Source organism: Odontomachus brunneus, unplaced genomic scaffold, assembly GCF_010583005.1.
Source record: "Odontomachus brunneus isolate Ranch 3 - 2012 unplaced genomic scaffold, Obru_v1 Obru_scaffold_084, whole genome shotgun sequence".
NCBI classification, from domain to species: Eukaryota; Metazoa; Arthropoda; class Insecta; order Hymenoptera; family Formicidae; genus Odontomachus; species Odontomachus brunneus.
In genome coordinates, this window is record NW_022639534.1 from 1,351,455 (window position 1) to 1,373,106 (window position 21,652).

General features: G+C 34.0%; 4 protein-coding genes across 6 annotated transcripts in view; 1 reads left to right on the plus strand and 3 right to left on the minus strand.

The window, feature by feature from the left end:
• LOC116847887 (calcium-binding mitochondrial carrier protein Aralar1) overlaps window positions 1-10,816 on the minus strand; it is a 67,977-nt gene extending 57,161 nt beyond the window's left edge. The window contains exon 1 of one of the 3 annotated variants that reach the window (XM_032823389.1): window positions 10,511-10,816. In XM_032823389.1, coding sequence (XP_032679280.1) covers window positions 10,511-10,552 — 42 coding nt within the window. In that variant the 5' untranslated portion in view covers window positions 10,553-10,816. Of the gene's footprint in view, window positions 1-10,506 lie in introns of all 3 variants that reach the window. The other 2 variants (XM_032823381.1, XM_032823387.1) reach the window with 2 other exon arrangements.
• Window positions 10,817-10,960: 144 nt separating this feature from the next.
• Window positions 10,961-11,448, plus strand: LOC116847890. The gene is made up of 2 exons (XM_032823392.1): window positions 10,961-11,153; window positions 11,252-11,448. Exons 1-2 carry the CDS (start codon window positions 10,982-10,984, stop codon window positions 11,404-11,406), a joined length of 327 nt encoding a protein of 108 aa, XP_032679283.1. The 5' UTR covers window positions 10,961-10,981; the 3' UTR covers window positions 11,407-11,448.
• Window positions 11,449-12,458: 1,010 nt separating this feature from the next.
• On the minus strand, window positions 12,459-15,000 carry LOC116847888 (small nuclear ribonucleoprotein Sm D3-like). The gene is made up of 2 exons (XM_032823390.1): window positions 14,515-15,000; window positions 12,459-13,061 (listed from the first exon to the last, which is right to left on the minus strand). The coding sequence occupies exons 1-2, from the start codon at window positions 14,828-14,830 to the stop codon at window positions 12,946-12,948; spliced, it is 432 nt and encodes a 143-aa protein (XP_032679281.1). The 5' UTR covers window positions 14,831-15,000; the 3' UTR covers window positions 12,459-12,945.
• Window positions 15,001-16,194: 1,194 nt separating this feature from the next.
• LOC116847889 (small nuclear ribonucleoprotein Sm D3-like) lies at window positions 16,195-17,340 on the minus strand. Its single transcript, XM_032823391.1, has 2 exons — window positions 16,844-17,340; window positions 16,195-16,367 (listed from the first exon to the last, which is right to left on the minus strand). The coding sequence occupies exons 1-2, from the start codon at window positions 17,157-17,159 to the stop codon at window positions 16,255-16,257; spliced, it is 429 nt and encodes a 142-aa protein (XP_032679282.1). The 5' UTR covers window positions 17,160-17,340; the 3' UTR covers window positions 16,195-16,254.
• Between the last annotated feature and the right edge of the window lie 4,312 nt (window positions 17,341-21,652).

A 21,652-nucleotide genomic window follows, 5' to 3' on the forward strand; every position in this document is an offset into this window, starting at 1 on the left:
TATATATATATATATATATATATATATATATATATATATATATATATAATTTTTATTACAATTTCAGTGTAGATCTTTACAAAAAACGTTGTAAAACGAAAAATAATTGTAATGTAATTTTTATTATAATATTTTCTTCGTGCATATTCCTTTAATAAATTCTGTCGATAGTCTATTTCTGCATTATTGGGAAATACAGTAAAGTTGAACAAAATTTATATATATATATATATACTTGAAAACTTATTTGTAGAATTTAATTTCAATAAAATAAAGTTTACTTCTGTCAATAAATTTTATATCTTACAAATATATTTTTAAGTATTTTTTCTCAGTATAAAAATTTATTTGTATAAGATAAAAGTTAATTATACCAAAAATAAATTTTACATCTTACAAAACATTTTCAAGTATTCTTTTCTGAGTGTACGGAAGAAAGTGTACGGAGAAAATATTTGTGTGTGTGAAGCTGATGTCTCACTTTGTGGAAACTCACAAACTATTAAGAGTTCCGGCTTCCTTTTTGATAGTTCTAAAGTTCCTAACATATTAAACAAATAGTTCTGCACGCAGATACATATTAAACAAATAGTTCTTTAAAGCAAAAAAAATCAGGCCGGACAAACTGAGACGCCAGGTTCACGCTGCGTCTCACTTTGTCCTGCACATGTTTCCTTGATATTTAATGCAAGATTTTAAAAGATTTAAAGTTCTACAAGAGTTCTAAAAAGAGTTCTAGCAATAAACATAAGTTTTTCAAAATTTAAATAATTTTTATACCGATGAAAATATTTTTACAGCACCATACGTACCAGCACTAGAACGCTGGTAGAAATTTCAGAGTTCTGGTTTATCTGAAATATTTTTCTCATAATTCTGAGCATACTTAAAAGTTTACTAAAGATTTCTAGGCACTGGCAATGTTGTACGATTTTTAAATAAATAAATACTGCCCGCGGACAGTATACTCAGAGAGAATGGCGTGAGACGCTGGTCGAAATCTCAGAGTACTCGTTTATTTGAAATATTTTTCTTACAGTTCTAAGCATATTTAAGTGTTTTCCAAAGAGTTCTAGGCAGTAGCAATGTTGTACGATTTTTAAATAAATAAATGCTGCCCGCGGACAGCATACTCAAAGAGAATGGTGTGAGACGCTGGTCGAAATCTCAGAGTTTTCGTTTATTTGAAATATTTCTCTTACAGTTCTAAGCATATTTAAATGTTTTCCAAAGAGTTCTAGGCAATGTTGTACGATTTTTAAATAAATAAATGCTGCTCGCGGACGGCGTACTCTGATAGAATGATATGAGACGCTAGTCGAAAGCTCAGAGTCCTCGTTTATTTGAAATAGTTTTCTTACAGTTCTAAGCATATTTAAATGTTTTCCAAAGAATTCTAGGCAGTGGCAATGTTGTACGATTTTTAAATAAATAAATGCTGCCCGCGGACGGCGTACTCCGATAGAATGATATGAGACGTCGAAATCTCAGAGTTCTCGTAATTCTATCGGCCGCCGTCCGCGGGCAGCATTTATTTATTTAAAAATCGTACAACATTGCCACTGCCTAAAACTCTTTGAAAAACTCTTAAATATGTTTAGAACTGTAAGAAAAATATTTCAAATAAACGAGGACTCTGAAATTTCTACCAGCGTCTCACGTATGGTGCTGTAAAAATATTTTCTTCGGTATAAAAATTATTTAAATATTGAAAAACTTATGTTTATTGCTAGAACTTTTTCTAGAACTCTTGTAGAACTTTAAATCTTTTAAAATCTTGCATTAAATATCAAAGAAACATATGCAGGACAAAGTAAGTAGGAGGAGGAGGGAAGAGAGCTCCCGAAAAGTGAACCTGGCGTCTCAGTTTGTCTGGACTGATTTTTTCTGCTTTAATGTACAGGACCATTTGTTTAATATATTAGCAACTCTAGAACTATCAAAAAGGAAGCCAAAACTCTTAATAGTGTGTGAGTTTGCACAAAGTTAGACGCCAGCTTCACATACACAAAATATTTTGATTGAAGAAAACAAAATTTCTAATCCTTAAAACCAAATTTGGTTCATAAGAACCAAAAATTTTGTTGCCTTCCAACGCGCCAATTTGTTTCAAATCAGTTTAATTTGCGTATTATTACATTGAAAAAAAAAAGTACTTGAAAATTTATTTGTAAAATATAAAGTTTATTTCTTTAAAATTTCTTTAAAATTAAATTTATTTCTGTAATTCACAAATTCTATACTCCTCCCCCCAAAATTAAATTTTTTAATATTTTTCTCTCAATATAAATTAGTTCAACGAAATTTTTTTCCCCGCGAATATAATAGATATTTTAATAATCCATTTTAGTTTCTAAAATTTAAATAACATATGTGTAATAGAAAAGCGATAAATTAAGAGAGAATATCGATATATCCTCGGTTGCGATGGTCTACAGCAATTTTCATCATAAAATCCTCTCTGTGTACCAACGCAACGGTAAATATTGCAACACTTGTTTTACGATGGCAATTATTCGCCGTTGCAGATTACTCAAACGTTCATTTACGATCGTTCTCGAGTAAAAAAACAAACCCCTCGATTGAAATGGACTCCAGTATCGGTGTTCTAAAGAATACACTGTTCGATGCGCGAATTTTGCCACTTGAAGAGAACCGCAGATGCACCAGCACGAGAGATTTGCCTCAGAGACTTGTCTATTCGCCTAAGAGAGATTTGCGCTTTTTATTTCGCGATGTGCATTCACGCGATTCCGCTCGCCTCGTTTCGCGAGCTCGACTATAACTGGACGGAAGTGCAGAATTCCTGCCATAACGACGCGCCTAGAGGCAGGAAGTAACAATTCACTTGCACTGTTATCATTGTAATCGTCCGCTTGTGCGCTACCAGCTCAAATCGAAGCCGGGAGCGAAATCGGAGCGCGCTCAATCGCAAAAGCCGCTCGTGCGAGAACGATAAAACTCGCGTCGCTCGCAGATTTAATCGCCAAATCTTTAATACGAAGACTAAACGACTTCAGCGAGTAATGGCTTTTCCGGCGAACTTCCCTGGCGAGTTCGAGCGATAAGTAGTGCAATTTCATGAGAGCCCTCATTAGAAAATTAAATCAGGTGAAGTTAACTTCTTAACACGAAGTTGAGATCTCTTGAGCTCAGCTTCGCATTTCAAACGGCGCGAAACAAAAAGGAGAAGCGCACGTTCTAAACTTTTTCAATGTTTTTTTTAGAATTTTGTATCAAAATATAAAGCTATGTTATTTTGATCGACGGTTTAGCGCTCGAGTTTAGTAGTCGAGTGCTCGAGTGGTCCATTTGTTCTACACTGAAAACAAAATCAAGTAAAAAGAACTTTCAGGATTAAAAACATCGCTGGTGCAAATTTTGTAGAATAAACTACAGTCTGGCTTGAATAAAGTCGAGTCATATCAATATATAATCTCACGTTATTAAACAATTTAAACCATAAAACTTTTTTCGAAGACTGAAACGTACATAAAGAAGATATTATAATAAAAATTACATTAAAATTACATTTCTTCTTATAACGTTTTTTATATAAAGCTAGACCATACAGAGATTATACTGTATAAATAGCTATAAAATAATAAATTTGACAATTTATTTTGATATACGATATAAAAAAATGTTCAAGTAATATAGAACAAAATTCAAACAAAAAGATAAACGTGCATAACATTTTCAAAGAAATATGTAGTAATTTTGGTCATAATTCTACGTAACATAAAATTACAAAAAATTTCATTATGATTTTTATTATAATATTTTCTGTGTGTAGTTGAATGTATGATATAAATTTTCTTTCAACTACTAAGAGATTAATCTCTAGCTATATAATACGAATAATTATACCTCTGATGAAAGATTAAATAAATCGGACGATAAATACAATCAATAACACAGGTCTGCGTAATAAAAAATCTTACAATATGTTTGAGCAAACGAAGTAGTTTCGTAGGTAATTTTGTGTGCTGAATCCGAATCTAATCTCAGAACTTGTCTATCAGATTTCTGAGGTAAATAAAGTTAAAGATATCAAAAATGACGATTTTGGCCAATGCAAATTTTTATGCATTTATTTATTTTAGAGACATCAAATTTTTTTAAATATTTCTGATAATGTCATCACATAGTATTAGTTTTTCCCTTTAAAATCTAGTTTTAATCATCCGCGTATAATATTTTGTTCCCAAACTATACGTCACTTTAACATCTATACAACATCAAAATCACAATTGACTGATACATTATCCTAAAAGAAAAATTATCTGAATTATATACATATATATATATATATATATAAAGTTTATGAATTTCGGATTTATGGGTTTCGGGTTTATGAGTTTTAGATTCATGGATTTTTGGTTTATAGATTTCGGGTTAATGTGTGTGTGAGTTTTAATTTTTTAAAACTTGAGTCTTTAGGAGTTTTTGGCTTTTTGTATTTTGGGTTTATTGTGTTTTTAGGTTTTGAAATATTAGAATGTTTGAGTTTTTGAGTTCTAAGTTTAAAATTATTGAGTATTGGGTGATGTAGGTCTACATAATATACAGGGTGGCCCACGTAAAGTGTTACAAGCTAATAACTCTAAATATATTTATCTTATCAAAAAGTTGTTCATGAGAAAGTTTCATATATTTGAGAGACCTTTCTAACTGCCGTAAATAAAAATCCACTTCCGTCTCCTCTTGAAGAGGGGGTAACTTCAAAGTTTCAAATGGGACCCTCCTTATTAATTCTTTTTACAAAACTTTGCCTAACTCTAAACAACATTTCTGGAGTCATCTTAATGCAAGCTGTATGTATTCTTCGTTTTAAGTCTTCTTTCGTCGTAAATGGTTGAGATGTGACTTCCTCTTTGATATACTCCTATAAAAAATAATCCAAAGGTGTAAGATCAGGTGAACGAGGGGGCCATTGAATTAATAAGTGTTTAGACGTTAATGGTCAACAGTTCGAACATTTAATAAAATAAAACAAAACAGAAAAACTATGAGTTTTATTTAATTTACCATTAATTTCAATGCACTCTACATTAAAGTTTAAATGTTTATAACTTTTGATAGAAGCATTTTCCAAAGAAATATTTCAGACAAAGTTTACTTGTTTTTTCCCGTAGAATCCAAATATGTAACATTGTATAAGGAGTTCCATTTGAAACTTTGAAGTTACCCCTCACTTCTCTTCAAAACGGAAGTCGATTTTTGTTTACGTAGTTAGAAAGGCCCCTCGAATATGTAAAACTTTCTCATGAACAACTTTTTGATAGGACAAATATGTTTAGAGTTATTAGCTTGTAACACTTTACGTGGGCCACCCTGTATGTATTTTGCACACGTATCCATTTATAATTTTAAAATCTTTAAAGTGATATATCTCGAGAACAAAATATCGTACGAAGACGATTAAAAATAAATGAATTTTAAAAGGGAAGAATAGTACTATGCAATAACATCAACAAAAATACTAAAAAACAATTTGATATCTCTAAAATAAATGCATGAAGTTAATCAAAATCGTCATTTTTTACACATTTAATCTCATTTATCTCAGGAACCTGACATGATGGACAAATTCTAAGGCCATATTTGGATTCAACGTATAAAAAAGAACTACGTAGGAAACTATTATCAAATCTCAAACATCAAAACCATGCAAGCCTGTGTAATGTGTAATGTACTAGATCAATTTCATAATCACTACATTGAATTAAATGTTAAGCTTATTTTACACAAACAAAAAGCAAAAAAGCATCAAGATTTTGCTAAAAGAATTGGGGCAGTTACTTTGAAAAAAGATTCAAGTCAAAGTCTCTCATAACTGCACAATTTTGTAGCACTGCAATCGAATAAAATTGAATAAAAATTAAATCAATAACGTAGAAATTTGAATTACAATATTTAGTCGATAATAAAAGGTTAAAGAAACTGAAACGTAATTGTATGTATGTATATCTTTCAACTATCAAGAAATTGATCTGATTATATAAGGCAAGTAACTATACCTCTTGGATTGCATAAATTACGTGATAAATATGATTAATGTATTGAGAGTCAGCTTTACAACCTCTATATTAAATAAAAAAATTTTTAGTTTTATATAAAAAAAATATCAAGGAAATATTCAACTTTTGTTAATTAAACTAGATTTTAAGCTCATTTTATATAATGATGATATGATTAAAAACATGGCAGCTGATTGAATTAAATTTTTAGCACGTTTTATACAAATAAGGGATTTAAAAAATAAACATTTTTTCGAAAGGATTAAAGCATATTTTGGCTATATACAATCCTGAACTAGAATTCCTTTCACTTGTTTCAATTGATTCGCAACTTTTTTGCAATGTACAACTGTTTTCAAGACGATTTGAACACTTTTCTTCAGTGCGTTTTGGAACGTAGTCAATAGTTCAATAAGAGAGCTTGTTTTTTATCCTAGTAGTTATATTCTGTCATTGGCTGCGTTCCAAACTGCATCGAAAAGTGTTAAATCGTTTTGAAAACTAGAACTACACGAAGATCACGCGTGATATATTGTTTCAGTTTAGTAAGGCACGTTTAGCGCTAAGCGTACGCAGTCGGAACGTGGAGCCGAGACGAGTTAAAATGTCGGATACAGGTACGACTGTAACCACCGGGGCAAACCGCGAGGGTGTACAGTCAAAGAGATTAACGAGATCGAGAGTGAGGGTTTGCGGCTGAGTCCCGGTGACCTCGAAACCAAGTCGGCCTCGCGACCGGAGAGTCTCTAGGATCGATATTCGCACCGCTGTTCGCTCTAGCACGATGCAGATGTCACTTGACCGTTTTCCCACTTACTCGTCGCTAAATCCGCCGCGAAACACCACGTCATGCGACACGAGAACGACAAAGTAACTGTCGAATACTCGCGACCGAATCAGGGGTTCGATTTCTTCGCACTTTTCACGTTCTCTCCCTCCTTCTCCTTTCTCGCGCATTGCCGCATCCGAAACGCGTCGCAGAGAGAAGCATCGCTGAGAAAAAAGAAAACGCGAAGACTCGAAACGCAAGGGAATAATACGTAAATTAAGCGGTGTCTGCAATGAAAACTTAAGTCATAAGATTTAAGTTTCGTCTGCAATACGTAAACTTAGTATGAAAAGTAAAAGAAATAAAATTTTATCTTAATTATAATAAATAGAAATTTATTTCATTTATATATACATTTAAACTGTAGTTTCCTTACAACGGAAATGTTTATATTTAACAAAAAGACTTTCAGCATAAGAAAGATGGAATATAAATGTAAAAGCGTAATAAATTGTTTTTATTTTTTACTCCTACTTCTTACACCAAGCTTATTTCACGTATTGTAAACGGCTACTTAAACTTTAAGCCATAAAAAATTGATCGATTACAGTCAAATATGAGGAAAACAATCGACTGTGACTAATCAATGACGATTTCTTACAATTTAAGCTTAAGGCTCAAAGCTTAAAAATCTTATGGTTTAAGTTCTCATTGTAGACACTGCTTTAGCAATTAAATTATGAGCAATCGGCACAACGTCTCTTAATCTTTCCTTCGCGCATTTATCTTCATTGATTTTATAGTTCTATTATTTAGCGTTTTCGTCTGAAGAGTTTGGATCACTTCCAGAGCAACTCATGATGTAAGCTCTGCGATAAGCGATAAAGCAAAATATTGTAATGGAAATTATGTTAAAATTATATTTCTTTTTATGACATTTTTCTCCATAAAGCTGGACTGTACTGAAAAAAATTATAATATATAAATTACCATAGAAATATAATAAATTTGACGATTTACCGAATATATATGATGTAAAAGAAACATTCAAGTCATTAAAATAATTTTGTTATAAAAGTCAAATTTATATAACATTTTTAAATAAATGTACAGGATCTCCTAAACTTTTCTCCGCAATTTTTGTGGGAATGTAGAACGGATTGAGATAAATATAAAAATCCTATACCATTTCGCGATATTCGCAATAATAGTCAAGATATTAATTAAAAAAGATTGAAGAATGATCACGCGCGTAGATGAGCTGTAGTGGCAATGTGTGCTGTTGTATACTTTACATTAGATGAAATTTAACAAAACAACCCTTTATTATTTTGCACGTAACCACGTAGATTTTTAGTTATCAATAAAAGAAAATTGTTACATGATGATGTGCGATAATGTACAAATCTTCTTTAATTGATATCTAAATATTTATATGATCATTTGCAAAATGGTAGAGGACTTTTTTGTTCAGTTTGACTTAATAAATATACAATGCCGTAACTACAGCTCATCTACATATCGCGCGTGATTATTCACCAATCTTCTTTAATTAATATCTCGAGATCTATTGCAAATATTGCAAAACGGTATGGCACTTTTATGTTCACCTCAATCCGTTCTACGTTCTCACAAAAATTGCGGAAGAGAGTCTGGGACACCCTGTATAGTAATTTCGGCTATAATATCATAATGTAACCATTATTATTTATAATAATGTACTGACTCCAAGACTGCAAAAATTTTGTTTCAATTTTTGTTACTTTTTGTTATTTTATTGTGATTTTCGATTTTATATTTTATTACAATAATCAATTTTGTCTTAATTTTTATTACAATATTTTTTCTATGTACACAGAGTGTATATTTTTTTACATTTTTTTTTCGGCGCTCAGGGCGTCGCCCGCCCGAGTGTGCAGCTGCAAAGCAAAAATATTTTCAAAATTTCATGTTTTCAGCATTATCCAGAATCATAATGAGGACAATGAGCAGGATCATGGTTCCAATAATGATTTCTGCTTTTTTATATTTTATATATATCTATTTTTATATTTTTTGTATTTTTGTAAATTTTTACATTTTCAAAATTTTTTTACTTGTATATTTTTGTCTCAATATTATTAAGAGTATTAAAAATAAGAATTTTATACATAAAAATAAAAACTTAGCAAAAAAGGTAATTTAAAAATTATTCTCTAGACTGTACCAATATTTCTACAACATTCTTGTAATCGAGGTTGTAGCTCAATTCATTCTCGATTAACAAAATTGCTAAATCAGATAACCGCGTCTACAAGTAAGAACGGGTCATTGCAGATCGAGCTTTCAATTTTCACATATTTAGGGACATCTAAAAAATTATTGGTACCTATTAAAATTTTACGTTCTACGCTAAAAAGTACTTACGTACTACCTAGTAGCTGTATATATATGTATATAAAATAGCCGAATTTACTATTTTTCTCTATAATTATTTATACTATTTCCATATAATCCAACTTTACAAAAAACATTATGAAAAGATATATAATTTTGACATAATTTGGACGTAATTTTACTACATTTTCTTCGTGTACATGGAAAAACTCCTCTAGTTAAAATTACTACAGAATTTTATAACTGTCTTACTTTTTTATAACTATAGAATTTTATAATTGAATATAATGAAAAATATATCAACATCTTGCCTTAATTTATGATTCTTCCACTTCATATATGTTTATATATATATATATATATATATTTACTTATTTATTTATTTATTTATTTACATTTATACTTTAATTTACAAACTTATAACATTAATTTTATTATGTATCTATATAAATTTTTATGTATATCCTGAAAAAAGTATATATGTATATTTTTTAAACTGAATAAACTGAAATCTATTGTAAAAAAATTACTTTGTAAATTTATTAACGTAATTTTTTAACAAAATAAATCCTATTAATATAGTCTGTTCCCATTAGAAAATATGATAAAATTGAAAAAATTTATGATAAAATGAAAAAAGCTACAATATATCCTCTGTGCAAATAAAGCTTATGACGTCATTAATCACGCCGCAAGCGATGCAAATCCGCTTTAGTCGGAAGCATTTATATTTATAAAACTTTAACACGAAATAAAGGGGTGGTACACATTCGCAGCTGAGACTCGGTCGAACGATGTCCCAGGTGATTCCAATCATATTAAACACACCTTGGATCACAAGAAGCGGTTATATGAGAATTGGCATTCAAATTTGGACGTTCAAATTTGAACGTTCAACGGTCTAAGAAACAAGGAACATAAGGTCCGTGCATTTTTCCGCAGAACTGCGCTAGTGCAGTAAGTTAGAGTGAGACAAGTATACTTTCTTTCACCCTGACTTATTATATCAGTATGCGCTAGTTCAGAAGTTGTTCGAAAACGAACAGACCTACGATCCAGCGCATGCTGAATATTTCATCGAGGGGGTTTCTCGGTGCGCGCGATACCGAGAGATTCGGAACGCGCGGCGCGGTGAAACCACCAGCGACGCTCTTCGACGGAAGGAGCGCTGGCGGTGACGGCGGCGGCGGCAGTGGCGGCGATGCTGGCGGTCGCCGTCCAGGGGTGACGCACCGAGGACGCGGTACCGTCGCAGCGGTACACTCGCATACACATACACACACATACGCACACACCTGTCCGCGCGCATTAACGAAGAAGATCATCAACCAGACTTACCCACCTCTTGGCAGGACGCTCGAACGACAAGCGAGTCCCTCAACATTCCCAGGAGGAAGTTTACCTCGAGCCTTTCCGTCACGGGTGATGCTCGGTCCTCTCACCAGGGGGGTAGAAACGGGAGCGCCGCGGTGCGGTGCAGCGCCGCAGAGAGCGAAAGAAAGACGGAGTCAGGGTGAGGAAGAGAAGAAGAGGGTGGTCGGCTGATCTCGGGTGTCCGCAACCCGGCAAACACTTTCACAGGACAACACTTTCTCGTCGACACTCCGACGGGCAACTGTTCGCGGTCGGCCGCGCGCGATTCTTCGCGACGAAAGAGTCGCGGAGCGTCAATTTATGCGACGGTGCGCGCTTACCTGGCCTTTAAAAACACCGTGCGGGGCGGAAGCTGCCATGCTACTACCCGGCCGACCAATCACGTAGCGCCATCTCGCCGCGCGCGCGACTGCACGCCGACGCGACTCGATCTGGAACAATGTCGTTCCACCTGAGAGATCTTGTACGCTTTAATTGCACCCTTTGTTTCCCTCGCGACTTCCACCCGTGTCGTGCTTCGGACGCGCCGACAGTTGCGCGAAAGTGCACAATTGAAACGAGTGGAACTGCGATTACTTCGAAGGCTCCCGAAGTCTCTTTTCTCTTTCGAAGTACGCGCTGATAGATTCATTTAAATTTCAAACTCGACTGTTTCGATTGGGAAAGTGTATATGATGGAATGTCCTTGAATTGTTTGATCGAATTTTAGAGACGTTCGAGCAATCGTACTCGAGGCAGGACTTTTCAAGGTTGCACGTGTTGCTGTTACTCGGCGGACCAATCGATTGTTTATATTCGCCGTTAATTTGGTCTGGTATAAAACATATTTCAATACCAAGCTTCGCGCAACAACTTCGTGTGTAAAAACAGAAGGCTGATGTCAAACGAATAAAGGAATTTTAGAGAGTTCCCGGATCGATCTGTATTTTCCATATAAATTTATAACAAAATATAAAAATATCTTTTTAAGCGCGTTCCCTTGAAAATAGATATAAGCCAAAAGTTTAAAATAAAACAATATATTAACGTTTCTAATAATGAAACAAATCAATAAATAAATAAATATTGATAAACGAACAGGCTACCTGTATATTTTTCATATAAAGCTATAGTGAAAGCAGAACGAAAACACGTATGTTTTCATGTTTTTTTAAAGCTCCTGACTACTCACCGCGTCCATTTTTATATATGACGTTAAAAACTAGAAAATGCATGTCCAAAATTCCTGTAAAGTACATCAAAATAAAAAGATATCCAAAAAATGACACATTTGCTGTCGATTAAGCATACTTCTAAAATACTCCGAATACTTTCCTATTCCTCTAGTAATCTAAAATAATGAAAATAATACAAATTAAGAAAGAAGGTTGCATGTCATGTTAATTTTATGTTATTTATTGATTGTTGCAAAAGGAAAATATTTTAGAAATGTATTTTTAATCAAAATTGCAAATGTTATTTTTTTAATACATCTTTTTACTTCGACGTACTTTGTAGAAATTTTCTCGCTTCTGACGTCATCAATCAAAAGAAGCCATCGTAAAAAAAAAATAATAAGATTAGGTAACAATTCCCTACTAATGGAATGGTTACAAGGTATATCAGTCACGAAATCTCTTTCTTTTAGCTATACTTCCTTCACGACCTTGCAATTCTTCTCTCTTTCTCTCCCTTCTTTCAATTCAATCTCACATACACCCGTTGCAAAAAACGATTTAAACACAATGAAGTTGGAACCTCATCTAACTGTTAAAATTTAGTATCATTATTGTATATATGATAAGCTGTATATATGATAAGCCAATAATTATATTATTATTATTATTATTTATTTGTTATTTATTATTACTTTTTTAGTTTCTTAATTATATTATTAATTATATTATATATTATTGATTATAAAAATCAATCAATAATAACTTTCAATTTATTAGGAACTGACCAAATAGTTTGGTAAGTTCCTAATTTTATTGTGCCTAAACCGTTTCACAATCTATTGTATAGCAAATGTAACATGGTATAACTAAAAAGAAGAGACCTGTTAATAATACACAATAACTGTTTAGTAAACATATACATTAAGCATATCATGATAGTGATAATAGTGATAATATTTATGGTATCTCGTCAAAATTTCGAACTTTATATTGTGTTGTAAAGTAAATAAAGCTTACTTTCTAGTGGACGAAGCAACGACCACATAAACGAGTAGCTAATCAATCTGACAATTAAATCTGTTTTTGCAAAAATGCACATGTATGTGTCTTAAAGCGAAAATATAAACAAATGTATAAATGTACTCTACTCACATACAAATATACACTATTAATGGTGCGAGAACATTTAAATAATATCACAATTTTATTTTAATATTAGAAAAATATATACATTTTATCATCAAGCTTAACCCCTGCCTCTTCCAGTCTGAGGTCCACCAGGTTGACCTTGTTGATTGAGCCAAGGTGCCGAGCCAGTGCCTTTGCCTCTTTGATTCTGTTGTCCTCTTCCTCTGCCACGAGCTGCAACAATTTTGTGTGTTTATCATATTGATAAATATATCACCTTTATATTTGAAAACGCAAGAATTTCAACCCATAAGAATAATTCTATTTTGTTAAGGTATCTTTTGAAAAAATCTCAATCTTTCTCTATATCTAATGATATCATTACATATAAATTACTGATATTGTTCCACCAAATTTAAAGATACTGTATACAAATAGAAGACTAATGATACATGAATACAATTATAATAACACTTAATGACACAATTAATGATACATGAATATAATTATAATAATACAGATAAGCTAAGTCAGTCTCATTGGAGACACGTTTTAAGATCTTTATTTGTAATAAAGCTTTATAAAAATACTGTTAACAATCCGAGAATATTCTCATATTCCAATGTTAAACGTTTTAGCAGATTTTGAATAATATTCAATAGTTAATAATGTACATCAACAAATATTCATATTGTTTATCTTTCTTCAATGTCACAAAATTTATATTACAATGATAAAAGTTTTCTTGAATGCTATTCCGTTATTTCTTAGTTATTTCTTTATTTATTATCTTAGTTAACAATTATTTTTGCAAATTTAATGAAATAAAGCATGATACAAATTTTTTTATATTAAGATCATATAATTAAAAGTATATTTTTGTACACAATTGATATTATCATATAATTACAATTTTGTCCTCCTTACTGAATGAGATTTGCCTTTTCTATATGAATAATTATATAAAAGAATTATTTTTTATTATATGATTATTATATCATAAAAATTATAATTGTTAAACTTTACTCAATTGAATCAGAAGAAATAACTCCACTATAAGTCACAACATATATAAACACAGAGAAAGACTTACTGAAAATAACTAATGAGCATTAACCCGAACTATATCTCTCTAAGATCGAGATCTCTCAATGTTAAGGAAATTCACCTAAGACATATAAGATTCTCCATATTTGGCAAATGAAAAAATTACATTTTATTACGAAAATCTGAACATTCCAAGTCAACTTTTTCTCATCTTTTCTTATTATATTGCAATAGCACTCAAGAAAACTTTGATGCTTACTATTGAAATACAGATTTTTTTATAACATTTACAAAAAGCAAAGACTGCTTGTGTTTTGATGTACATTATGAACAATTATAAATGATAAAAACTATATGATTAAAACATTTTGCATCAAAATATAGGAATACCCACAAACTGTTAATATCTTCCACAAATACAATTACATTTAAAAAAACCTTACAATAATCAGATAAAAATGATTTACATAAACGTCACTTTCAACTGAGAAATACTAAAAAACAAATTCTCACTAGATACATTGCAAAACTCAACAGAGTAAAAATGTTGCAACCTCTTATTCATTGACTGTATAAAACAGTATAAGCATTGTTTTCAACGGGACGTTTATGGGAGCGATTTTGTATTATGTGAACAAACCTTGGGCACGCAATATGGCAGACTTTCCTCTACCAGCAGTGCCAGAGCCCTTGCCACCAGGTCGTTTGAACATGGGTGCGTTCTTCAACATGTCCGGCAATATGAGGAACCGTATTTTTGAGCCTCTTATATATACATTTTCTAGCTGAGCAACACGGCCATCTCGATAAGTAACTGTCACATTTTGCATCTGACAGTTCATGTTGTCTTCAGCCTCTATTAGTTTGCCGCGATAGACCTCGCCGGTGTTGGTCTCGCAGGTTATGATATGGCCTTCGGCCTCGTGCAGCACTTTGATGGGCACGCCAATTGACATTTTAGACACCGTGTGTGAAAGATTCACCTCAATTTTAGATATATTTCCACTCGTTTCTTATTGGGATTTGTTTCTCAAAAAAATACTGGTCGCATTTATATTCTCGACACAGCCGCGGCGGGTAAATAAACAAGCTCCACGAAATGAATGGCGATAGCTGCATTCAGCAGAAACCAGCACTTCGTGACTATTGCTTGTGATTGGATATACCAGTGAAAACTAGAATTAACTAGAAGTAACCAGAAGTATATACCAATCAGAGGCAATAACTATCGAGAAGTAATTTCGACTGAACGCAACTATTCATTGAAAAATGAATCGATAATCGATAACTTCTTTGTAAAGAATCGACTCGAGTTAAATTTCAAACTTGATTTTTTCAGTTTGGATCTAACCACCGCGACGTGAGACGTATTTGAATTTATCAGTGACCTATGATTTTTTGAAATATACTTTGGATTATTTCCAAAAAATTATAAAACTTCATCTCTCAAGTGTCGATTAAAGGCGTTGAGACAAAGATTTTATGATACCAAGTGCCATACATATTGAGAGAGAGAGAAAGAGAGAGAGAGAGAGAGAGAGAGAGAGAAAGAGAGAGACTTAACGATTGAATTAACAAATATAATAGGACATTCTGGAATTTTTTGATTATATTTTTTTGGTATTTTAGCTGTCATATTCGGATTAGAATCCTCCAAAATTACATGTGTTAATTCGCGCGATATCTAACTACCAATTGTTTATATTAAATAAGTTCTGGGAAAGATTGTTATATCTTCCATATAAATAAATACAGTGAAGTATACAGTTAGAAAATAAAACTATTCTTAAACTTTCGTATTTTCTTAAAATGAAAAAGATAAAAATAAATAAATAATAAAAATGTATAACAATATTTCTAGTAATTAAGTGCTTAGAAAAGATATCCTACATAAAATCTTTTTCTCTTAATTTTCTTTACATCCTTACAATTTTTCCCTGCTTCTTTCCCATCAATTCTACTTAAAAATGTATTTATTAAAAAATTAAATATAAGAAATGCAACATAACACTGGACATAACGGAAAACAACCCATTAATAAAATATTAATTATATATTAATAAATACACAAGTAGTTTTCTGCAAAAATGTATAATATATTAGTTGTACTATAAAAATGACAATACTTATTTCATCATAATTTAGAATCTTACAAATATTACATTAGGAAATAGAAAAACTTACTTATGGACAAAATAATAGCTATATAGATAAACAGCCATTCTATCAATGATCAAATTTGTTATCTCTGGAAAAGTACACATGTATATGTATCTTGAAATAGAAATGTACAAATGTATTCTACAGGAAGTCCAAAACATTTAAATAAAGTCACAATTGTATTTAATATTAGAAACATATGTACATTTTATTATTTAACTCAATTTCTGCCTCTTCCAGCCTGGGATCCACCAGGTTGTCCTTGCTGATTAAGCCAAGGTGCTGAGCCAGTGCCTTTGCCTCTTTGATTCTGTCCTCTTCCTCTGCCACGAGCTACAATAATTTTTTGTCATGTACAGTTGCAAAAACCCATTACCTTTATACTTTGAAATAATTCGATATGCAATAATTCTGTTTTGTTAATGTATATTTTCTAGATGTCTTCTTCTTAATTTAATTACACCATTGCACATAAAATACTGAACCAAGTAAAATTGTAAAGTAACTTACAAGTGATACAATTAATACTATATAGATATAACCAATAAATTACAGGTTACAATTTTTACCTAAAATTTGCAATGCATTCCCTATCCAAAAAAAAAATATATCTTTTGAGAATTGACAAAAAACAAATTTTCCTATTAGAGTTCTCTTCTTATATTTCTATTATACCACAAATATGTTACAAAACAGCAAGATTTAAGTGTTGCAATTTTTTATCCACTTAATGTACAAAGAAGTCAAACAAAAATTGTTTTCAACTGATAATTGTTTACAAAAAAAAATCTCGTGTTATGTGTACAAACCTTGAGCACGTAATATTGCAGATTTTCCTCTACCAGCAGTGCCGGAACCTTTGCCACCAGGTCGTTTGAACATGGGTGCATTCTTCAGCATATCTGGCAGTATGAGGAATCGTATTTTCGACCCTCGTATATATACATTTTCTAATTGAGCGACTCGGCCATCTCGATAAGTCACTGTAATGTTCTGCATTTGACAGTTCATGTTGTCTTCGGCTTCTATCAGTTTGCCGCGGTAGACCTCACCGGTGTTGGTTTCACAGGTTATGATGTGACCTTCGGCCTCATGAAGCACTTTGATGGGCACACCAATCGACATCTTGAGTATCGTGTGGGTTCGATGAATTAACCTCAATTGCAAATATATTTCTGCTTACCATTCGTCTCGCGCACCAAAAATATTAGAAAGTTCTATTTATTGTTGACGAGATATCGGATGCTTTGTGCGGCTACGTACTCTCTTAGCTCCTGCACACAGGACGCGGTAATGCTTGCCGCGCGCCGGAAATCCGCGCAACAGCCAATCAATATGTTGTTTTTCCGTAAGAGCTAGAAGGTTATTACGGAAAGCAGCATATTGATTGGCTGTCGCGCGAACTTCCGCCGCGTGGTAAACATTACTGCGTCCTGTGTGCAGGAGCGGGGGCGGTGCACTTAGACACGGTGCATTTGGACACAGCCAATCACAGCACCGTGTGATTAGAGACATTTGTAGGGTCCCTTGGAACAGCGACTTGTGATTGGACTGTGTCCAATTGCCCCGTGTCCAACTGATATACACCCTGCAGGAGCCATCTCTCTCTCTCTCTCTCTCTCTCTTTGGTTGCAGATCTGTACTCGGTGGCCCTTTCACCACAACATGATATAGCTCCTGCACACAGGACGCGGTAATGCTTGCCGCGCGGCAGAAGTCCGCGCGACAGCCAATCAATATGTTGTTTTTCCGTAAGAGCTAGAAGGTTATTACGGAAAGCAGCATATTAATTGGTTGTCGCGCGAACTTTCGCCGCGCGGCAAGCATTACGGCGTCCTGTGTGCAGGAGCCAATATGGGAAAACGTATTCGTTATGATCCATTGGATACTACAAATGTTTTAGAGCTCATAAAGAACGACTATGATTGGTTAATGTCAGATGCAACATCAAGTGAATTCTTCATTTTCCATAGTCATATGGCTCCTGCACACAGGACGCGGTATTGCTTGCCGCGCGCCGGAAATCCGCGTGACAGCCAATCAATATGTTATTTTTCCGTAAGAACTAGAAGGTTATTACGGAAAGCAGCATATTGATTGGCTGTCGCGCGAACTTCTGCCGCGCGACAAGCATTACCGCGTCCTGTGTGCAAGAACCATTAGGAAGCTGCGTCAAAAACGTCACTCGAATACTCTCCCTCTCTTTTTACCTCACTCTTGTATCTCGCTCACTCCAACGCAACGCAACGTACACTTGGGTGACGTTTCCGAACGCAGACTTATGGAGAATTCACATCGCGTCCGATGTCCGACGTACGACATCCAATAAGAAAACAGCTTTCTAATGGAGAATTGAATTCTCTATTAGAAAGCCGTTCTCCTATTGGATATTGGACGTCGTACATCGGACATCGTGATGTGAATCCTGTATTAGCGTGTTTGGTAACTTGTGGTAGGCCCGTTCTACAATATGTCGTACGTCGTTGTTGGACGTCGGAACGCAGTCGATGAGCCAATCAGAGGATTTGTTTTTCGAAACGAGTTCTCCTGATTGGACCATTGATTGCGTTTCGACATTCGAATCCGTCGTACGACGTATTGTAGAACGGGCCGTAGAGGCGTGCTTAACCGTTTTAGGTTTAAAGCGGGAAGCACACACTCTTGCATAAAGGCATAATGCACAACGCATTAGATAATTAACCAATCAGAATCCTCATTTCTATTGCCACAATAAAAATGAAGAACTCTGATTGGTCAATTTTCCTATACTTTATATATAAGGTGTAGTAAAAAGAAATCCATTATTTTTCCAATAAATGGCTTTAGTAATGTGTATCTCGCGTTGTATAAATGCAATCGGTTTACGCTAGATGGCGTTAGAAAGATAAGATTTCGTACTAAAAAAACTTCTCAGACAATTTTGTGATTGTTTGACTCAGTATTGTTTGAGCGCGCGTCAAAGATGGACACCAACAAAGAGAAAATACGCTATATTTTACAGTTTTTCTTCGATAAAGGCGAAAACGCAAGCCAGGCGGCTGAAAATATGAATAGTGTTTATGGTCCTGATACTGTAATAGCCAATCACGCGCAATTTTGGTTTCGTCGATTCCGTTCCGGTAATTTTGATGTCAAAGATGCACCACGCTTTGGAAGGCCAATTGTCGAAAATGTCGATAAAATAATGGAAATTGTCGAGTCCGATCGTAAGCACTGTTTCGATTGCCCAGGAGCTAAACATTGCACAAAAAATCGTTTGGAACCACTTGAATAAGGCTGGATACAAAAAGAAGCTCGATGTATGGGTGCCACACGAGTTAACGCAAAAAAACCTCATAGACAGAATTTCTATCTGCGAATCGTTGCTGAATCGCAACAAAATCGACCCATTTCTGCAGCGGATGGTGACTGGTGATGAAAAGTGGGTCACTTACGACAACGTCAAACGAAAACGGTCGTGGTCGAAACGCGGTGAGCCGACACAAACGGTGGCCAAGCCAGGATTGACGGTCAGGAAGGCTTTGCTGTGTGTTTGGTGGGATTGGCAGGGAATCATCCACTATGAGCTGCTCTCCTACGGCCAAACTCTTAATTCGGACCTGTACTGTCAACAATTGGACCGTCTGAAGGAATCAATCGCCCAGAAGCGGCCAGCTTTGGCCAATAGGAGAGGAATTGTGTTCCATCAGGACAACGCCAGGCCACACACATCGATAGTGACTCGCCAGAAGCTCCGGGAGCTTAGTTGGGAGGTTCTTATGCATCCACCTTATAGTCCGGACCTGACACCAAATGATTACCATCTTTTCCTGTATATGGCAAATGATTTTGCTGGTGAAAAATTCGCCTCAAGAGAAGCTTGTGAAAATCGACTGTCCCAGTTTTTTGCCAATAGGGACAAGGGTTTCTATGAGAGAGGTATAATGGAATTACCTTCAAAATGACAACAAGTTATCGAACAAAACGGTGCATATTTGACCTAAATCGGATCATTCTAACTATGCTAAATAAAGCCTTCAATTTCATGCAAAAATAATGGATTTCTTTTTACTACACCTTATATTATGCTTTTATGCAAGAGTGTGTGCTCCCCGCTTTAGGGTGCTATTTCACATAGAGTATTTCTAAATTCTCTATTCGTCAACCAATGAACGTATCCAAAAAGCTTGTCGTACGACACGTGAAATATCAGCCTTACACAACAAAATCCATAAAAAGGGAGGCGATACCAGCGAAAACCTAAGTAACTCAAATTAAATTTCTGTGAATTAGTAACACTGAGGGTGCCATTACATAAAGCACGGAAACGTGAAAAACAAAATCTTACTAGATCCGCTATGCGTTCCGCGTCTGTTTTGATTGCCTTGTATTACATGGAGCATATTTTGAGCGGGAAAGAGGTATGGGGAATTATAAAATATTAATTTTTAACGGTATTTATTAATTAAAATGTTTGTATTCAACAGATAAGCTGAAAAGATAAACATATTAGTAAAAATTGCAGTAAATTAAGTTAATACAATTCTAAAAAATGAAAACAGATGTTTATTTATCACCAAACCGTTCTGTTTTTCCGCGCAAATTATACTTCATGTAATATAAGGAGAAATAAAGTCGCGGAACAAGCGTGTAAAAATCCATTGTCACAAGTTGTCACAAGTTATCACAAATTGTTCAACCTAATTGCCGTTACATTAAGATGTGTTCAAACACGTTCGGACCTGACATTTTTTTTAAATTCATACCTTGGTACCTTGGATGAAAAGACAATAGAGAAAAGTTTTGGGTCTTCTGCTTTTCCGCTTTTTCAAAGTACGGGAAGAAATGATTCAATTCGCAAAACGCGGAAATCTAGTAAGATTTTCTTCCACGTTTCCGCATTTCCGCGCTTCATGTAATGGCATCCTGAGGCCGACGTCTCATGGGGCGGAAATTCTCCGCGGAACACGCGGAACCAGTACAACCAATTACAGCCATTCCACTCTTTTTTGTGTCGTTTCACTATAATCTTACCGCTGCAATTTTGCGGAAAGGATAAAGATATTCGCGGATAACCTCAACATATATTACATATCTCATTTGCTTCTTATACATTTATTATATATATTTTTTTTTGACATTTTTTTTATTTCATTTAGAAATGATGAGTGGAGGGATCGTAAGTAATAAGATGTTAATATTTTAATAATTGTAGTAAATAATTATGTATAATATGTGAATATGTTTATAGAAAATAAAATGCGGTTATTGCCATAGTCGACAAAAATGGGTGTATATCAGTTGGACACGGGGCAATTGGATACGGTCCAATCACAAGTCGCTGTTCCAAGGGACCCTACAAATGTCTCTAATCACACGGTGCTGTGATTGGCTGTGTCCAAATGCACCGTGTCCAAGTACACCGCTCCCGACTAAAATCACATAATATATTCTCCATAATTAATCACAACAGATCTCACTTTATTATACTACATAATGTATCACCGCAATTCCGCTGATGTACTTTTCCTTCTGTCTCATGAAGCGGTAAATGTCGCAGCGGAATTAAGTTTTAGCCAATCGTAAAATAGTTCCATATTTTTGTAAAAAGTATTTTCCTGAAAAACTAATTTTACTCT